Source organism: Rhinopithecus bieti, unplaced genomic scaffold (assembly GCF_001698545.2).
Source record: "Rhinopithecus bieti isolate Rb0 unplaced genomic scaffold, ASM169854v2 scaffold_5179, whole genome shotgun sequence".
Classification (NCBI taxonomy): domain Eukaryota; kingdom Metazoa; phylum Chordata; class Mammalia; order Primates; family Cercopithecidae; genus Rhinopithecus; species Rhinopithecus bieti.
In genome coordinates this window covers 802,233-808,787 of record NW_016804741.1, presented here as the reverse complement: position 1 = coordinate 808,787, position 6,555 = coordinate 802,233, and the positions used below count along the sequence as shown (strand labels likewise).

Below are 6,555 nucleotides of genomic sequence, written 5' to 3'. Positions count from 1 at the left end.
GGGGGAGGAGGGAGGGATTGCATTGGGGAGTTATACATGATATAAATGATGAATTGATGGGTGCTGACGAGTTGATGGGTGCAGCACACCAACATGGCATAAGTATACATATGTAACAAACCTGCACGTTATGCACATGTACCCTAGAACTTAAAGTATAATTAAAAAAAAAAAAAGAAAACTAAATTTAGTCTAACTCTTCTGATGCTTTTTTAAAATCACTAATATCAGCTCACCTTGCAGAGATTTCTCCTTAATCACAGGTTTAGTTTATGGAAAAAGTACCACTGTTTCCTAGTTCCATTGAACCCTTGGTGTGACTTCATAATGTATTCATACTGTTAGACTATTAAAGGGAATTTGATAAAGCTTTCAAATACTTCTCTCTATTCATGCCCATTTCCCATTCTAGATCGCTTATTGGTGAGCATTCCTTTTTGACATTTACTAAATGTCAATGATAGTCCATGTTTAAACATTGGCCTAGAGCCAGTGGACTTACCAGTGTATATTAACCTGGTAAGAAAAATTAAATAAAATGTGAAAATGAAATGAAAATTGCTTTGAAGAAAAATGAAGCTAACAGTGAAATAGCCTGCTAACGGCTCAGCAGGCATTCATTTCCTTGCTGAGTTCACAGTTGTGTCATTTTGTACTATTGCCAGATTGTGGAAAAATTAAAAATAGTTTTTTCATATAGCAACCATTTATTGAGTATCTATTTTGGATCAGGCTAGATCAATTAACTCTACAAGCAACTCACAGTCTAATGCAATGATTCTCAGACTTGAAATAAAAACCAGAGCTACTCTGGCTGAAGCAGTTCATAGGGGCAGTGGGGCTCCTGAGGGCACGTATCTGTGCAGAGTATCTACCACGAAAAATTCTTCCTATGGAATGATCAGGAAAACGGACAAAGATGTATCGATTGTCTCAAAGTAATGATCTTCATTTTTAAATAGAATAGTAAATGATTTTCAGATGTTTTAGCAGGTATTTATTATTAGACATCCATGCCACATAACCTTGATAAATAATGTAGCTCTGAGATGTTTTTCTTGTATCAACATTATGTACATTAGTTATCTCTTACTGTCTAATTATTAGCTTAACAGTTTGTTAGACCAGTTTATTGTATAGTTTTCCTGTTTTTCTCTATAGTTTCCAATACAGCGTATACAGTGTATTATGCTGATGCATTCTGTCGTTGAACCCTTCTGCCCTTGTCCTAATGTTTATTTCTTAAATGGCTTTAAAAAGTCTTTGAAAAGTAATTCCAAATCTAATACCAAATATGATTTTAATAGAGATACTGGTGTCTTCTGTTCCCAGTCCGCATTTGTATAAGAGGTTGCTTGATTTCTACTTGACTGTTAGTGGCTTTGGAAGAAAATGAAGCCCATGAACCATAATCAGATATTTGGCATTTACCATGGTGTCTGAGAATTAATTTAAGTAGAGTTTTAAGCATATAGTCCATTATGTAAGATCAGATTGCAGAAGCTCAAAACTTTTCATTTCCAGCTACTGTATAGGATTTAGTCAGTGTTTGACAGCATTTATGACATTGTTTTTAATTTGCAAGTGAAGAATTAGAAAACCTAATGTTTGTTAGGAAGTAAAGGCATTTCTGAACTCAAATGTTATTTCTTTAACATATTAATGCAAGCATTCTGGCAGGCTAATGCCTAACAAAGCATTCTCTCTTCTAGCTGTCACCTAGGGGTTTATTTATTTGTCTTAATTTTTCTTAATACGGTAACCAGGTTAACAGATGAGTAAACATTTGCAAACCTAAAACTTTTTCATAAGGTTTCTTCAGAGAACTATTCATTTAGGTCTTTTGCATCTTTTATCCTTCAACACAGTGGCATTTCAAAATTCCTTTTTTCAGAAAACAGTAATTGATAATATGTTTCAATTTAAGGGTTTCTCCTCTTCAAAAATCTGAAGTTGTTGAGATGGTGAAGAAACAAGTCAAAGTCATAACGCTTGCAATCGGTGATGGAGCAAATGACGTCAGCATGATACAGACAGCACACGTTGGTGTTGGTATCAGTGGCAATGAAGGCCTGCAGGCAGCTAATTCCTCTGATTACTCCATAGCTCAGGTAAAGCGTCATTTCTGCAAAACACATCATTCCTCTCAGTCAACTGATGCTTTGAAAAGGAAAACACTAATTTTTTCCCACTCTCGTTTTAGTTCAAATATTTGAAGAATTTACTGATGATTCATGGTGCCTGGAACTATAACAGAGTCTCCAAGTGCATCTTATACTGCTTCTACAAGAATATAGTGCTCTATATTATCGAGGTAATAGCAGGTTAAATTTTAAATCCTTGTCATTTACATACATATTTAAAGAAATTTCCTCTTTGAAGACATTTTCTCATTGTTTTAATTAATATTTTATTTGCCAACTTTTTATAAATTCTAAATGTATTAAAACAAAAAGGTGGACTGTGATCCCAGCACTCTGGGAAGCCAAGATACGTGGATCACTTGATAGGAATTCAAGACCAGCCTAGTCAACATGGTAAAACCTCGTCTCTACTAAAAATACAAAAGTTAGCCAGGCATGGTAACAGGCACCTGTAATTCCAGCTACTCGGGAGGCTAAGGCAGGAGAATCACTTAAACCCAGGAGGCGGAGGTTGTGGTGAGCTGAGATTCTGCCACTCTACTGTAGCCTGGACAACAGAGTGAGATTCCACTTCAAAAAAAAAAAAAAAGTTTGTCAGCCATGGAGAATTATGTTTAAATTCTAGCTAAAAATGTTATGTTGCTTTGATAAGAAGTGTTGAATTAGAGTTGCTAATGAGATAATAATGTATTTAATTTTAAAACTACATTATTACTAATGCATAAATAAGTCTGTAAACTTGACTGCATTTTAATAAAACTCAAAACATACAGAAGAAAGCAATACACCATGGAGGGATAATACACATGTAGAAAACCTATTTTTAAAAAAAGGTGAGGGAATGGGAAACATTGAACTAAGCTAGCACTTCTAATTCTGAGAGGAGACAAAGTAGTGCAATCAGGAAAAATATGCAGGTAGCTTTGCTAGTATTGTTGCCTCATTGTTCCTATTATGTTTCAAAACTTAGATCTTTGTTATATACAAGGATCCCTCCCTATCCAGATCTGTTTTTATTTCTGTGTTTGGTGAGTAGCAAGAGTTCAGATGATGAGAAATTTGTCTAAAAATTATCAGAATCTTTAGTTTCTGTGTCGGGATAGCAAGGGATTTGTATAATCCGTTTTATGTGTCAAACATAACATAATTTTAAAAATGAAAACCCGAGTCAGGAATACCACTTTTAAAAGGATGCATTTGTTCTGTGAACAATTTGTAGCACCTACAGAGCCCAGGCACCAGGCTTAGTCCAACAACTACAAAGTAAATCAAGCGTGGTTCCTGTCCTCCAGGAGCTTGCTGTATTACTCTGTTCTCACACTGCTGATAAAGACATACCCAAGACTGAGCAATTTACAAAAGGAAGAGGTTTAATGGACTTACAGTTCCACATAGCTGGGGAAGCCTCACAATCATGACTGAAGGCAAGGAGGAGCAAGTCGCATCTTACATGGATGGCAGGAGGCAAAGAGACAGAGCTTGTGCAGGGGAACTCCTCTTTATAAAACCATCAGATCTCGTGAGACTTATTCACTGTCACTAGAACATCATAGGAAAGACTTGCCCCCATGATTCAATTACCTCCCACTGGGTCCCTCCCACAACACATGGGAATTCCAGATGAGATTTGAGCCAAACCATACCATTCTGCCCCTGGCCCCTCCCAAATCTCATGTCCTCACATTTCCAAACCAATCATTCCTTCCCAACAATACCCTAAAGTCTCAACTCATTTCAGCACTAGTTTAGAAGTCCACAGTCCGAAGTCTCATCCAAAACGATGCAAGTCCCTTCTGCCTATGAGCCTGCAAAATCAAAAGCAAGTTAGTTAGTTCCTAGATACAATGGGTGTACAGGCAATGGGTAAATACAGCCACTCCAAGTGAGAGAAATTGGTCAAAATAAAGGGACAAAGGCCCCAGGCAAGTCTGAAATCCAGCAGGGCAGTAAAACCTTAAAGCTCCAAAATGATCTCCTTTGACTCTATGTCTCACATCCAGGTCAAGCCAATGCAAGAGGTGGGTTTCCATGGTCTTGGGCTGCTCCGCCCTGTAGCTTTACAGGATACAGCCTCCCTCCCAGCTGCCTTCACAGGCTGGTGTCAGGTGCACAATGCAGTCAGTGGATCTACCATTCTGGCGTCTGGAGGACAATGGCCCTCTTAGCTCCACTAGGTGGTGCCCCAGTGGGAACTCTGTGTGGGGGCTCTGACCCCACATTTTCCTTTTCCTTCTCCACTGCCCTAACAGTAGTTCTCCATAAGAGCCCAGTCCCTGCAGCAAACTTATGTCTGGGCATCCAGGCATTTCCATACATCTTCAGAAATCTAGGCAGATGTTCCCAAACCCCAATTCTTGAATTCTGTGCACTCACAGGCTGAACACCACCTGGAAGCTGCCAAGGCTTGGGGCTTGCACCCTGTGAAGCCACTGCCTGAGCTCTGTGTTGGCCCCTTTCAGCCATGTCTGGAGTGACTGGGATGCAGAGCACCAAGTCTCTTGGCTGCACACAGCACAAGTACCCTGGGCCTGGCCCAGAAAACCACTTTTTCCTCCTAGGCCTCTGGGCCTGTGATGGAAGGTGCTGCCATGAAAACTGCCATGAAAACCCTGGAGACATTTTCCCCATTGTCTTGAGGATTAACATTTGGCTCCTCGTTATGTATGCAAATTTCTGCAGCCAGCTTCCATTTCTCCTCAGAAAATGAGATTTTTCTTTTCCATTGCATTGTCAGGCTGCAAATTTTTTTTAACGTTTATGCTCTGCTTCCCTTTCACAACTGAATGCCTTTAACAGCACCCAAGTCACCTCTTGAATGCTTTGCTGCTTAGAAACTTCTTCCACCAGATACTCTAAATCGTCTCTCTCAAGTTCAAAGTTCCACAGATCTCTAGGGAAGGGGCAAAATGCTGCCATTCTCTTTGCTAAAACATAACAAGAGTTGCCTTTGCTCCAGTTCCCAACAAGTTCCTCATCTCCATCTGAAACCACCTCAGCCTGGATTTTATTGTCCATAGCATTATCAGCATGTTGGTCAAAGCCATTCAACAAGTCTCTAGGGAGTTCCAAACTTGGACACATTTTCTTGTCTTTTTCTAAGCCCTCCAAACTGTTCCAACCTCTCCGTGTTACCCATTTCCAAACTCACCTCCACGTTTTTGGGTATCTTTTCAGCAGCACCCCACTCTACTGCTACCAATTTATTGTATTAGTCTATTCTCACGCTGCTGATGAAGACATGCCCAAGACTGGGCAATTTACAAAAGAAAGAGGTTTAATGGACTTACAGTTCCACATAGCTGGGAAGGCCTCACAATCATGACAGAAAGCAAGGAGGAGCAAGTCACATCTTACATGGGTGGCAGCAGGCAAAGCAAGAGAACTTGTGCAGGGGAACTCCCGTTTTTAAAACCATCAGATCTTGTGAGACTTATTCGCTATCACAAGAACAGCATTGGAAAGACTTGCCCCCATGATTCAATTACCCCCACTGGTCCCTCCCACAGCACATGGGAATTCAAGATGAGATTTGGCTGGGGACACAGCCAAACCGTATCACTTGCCGACAGAAATACAATGCAATCGACATTAGCAAAAAGCAAAAAAAAAAAAAAAAATTAATGCCAGAATGTTTTATCTAGCTCAATGTATTCAAAAGATTATCATTGTCACCTGTAATCACTGGAAAAAAAAAAAAAATCTGGAGTATATTTTACATTTATACCACATCTCAATTTGGACTAATCACATCTAAGTGTTCAAGAGCATGTGTGGCTAGTGGCTACCATGCTGGGCAGCACAGCAATGGTAGATAAATAAGTGAACTGAATGATTAATCAAGGCATAATAAATATGTTATTTGCCTTTTTTTTAAAGTGGCCTTTTTATTGTCAGAAGCTATATTTATAATAATTATAGGTGTTATCAGTTTTGTGTTCCTGTTGGAGCTCTGTAGATCATGACAATGGCCTTCCCATTGTTAAGAAACCTCCATCTCCCACTCCTATCAAGGACCCACCACGCCCTCATAAATCTGCCACTTTACAAATAGATGTTTATTCCTGCCACTTTACCATTTTATCTGTTGACTGTTTCTACACATCTGTCAAAAAAGATACAGCCAGGCCGGGTGCGGTGGCTCACGCCTGTAATCCCAACACTTTGGGAGGCCAAGGCGGGTGGATCACAAGGTCAAGAGTTCAAGACCAGCCTGGCCAACATGGTGAAACCCCGTCCCTACTAAAAATACAAAAAATTAGCCGGATGTGGTGGCAGTCGCCTGTAATCCCAGGTACTCAGGAGGCTGAGGCAGGAGACGTGTTCGAACCTGGGAGGCAGAGGTTGCAGTGAGCCAAGACCACACCACCACACTCCAACCTGGGCAACAGAGCAAGACTCTGTCTCAAAAAAA

The 6,555-nt window shown here is 40.0% G+C and overlaps 1 protein-coding gene across 1 annotated transcript in view; it reads left to right on the top strand.

Moving 5' to 3' along the window:
* Nucleotides 1-6,555, top strand: part of ATP8A1 (ATPase phospholipid transporting 8A1) — a 283,721-nt gene that overhangs the window by 215,914 nt on the left and 61,252 nt on the right. Inside the window, exons 27-28 of the mRNA XM_017870339.1 lie at nt 1,928-2,111; nt 2,204-2,314. Of these exons, the coding sequence (XP_017725828.1) occupies nt 1,928-2,111; nt 2,204-2,314 (295 nt within the window). The remainder of the gene's footprint in view (nt 1-1,927; nt 2,112-2,203; nt 2,315-6,555) is intronic.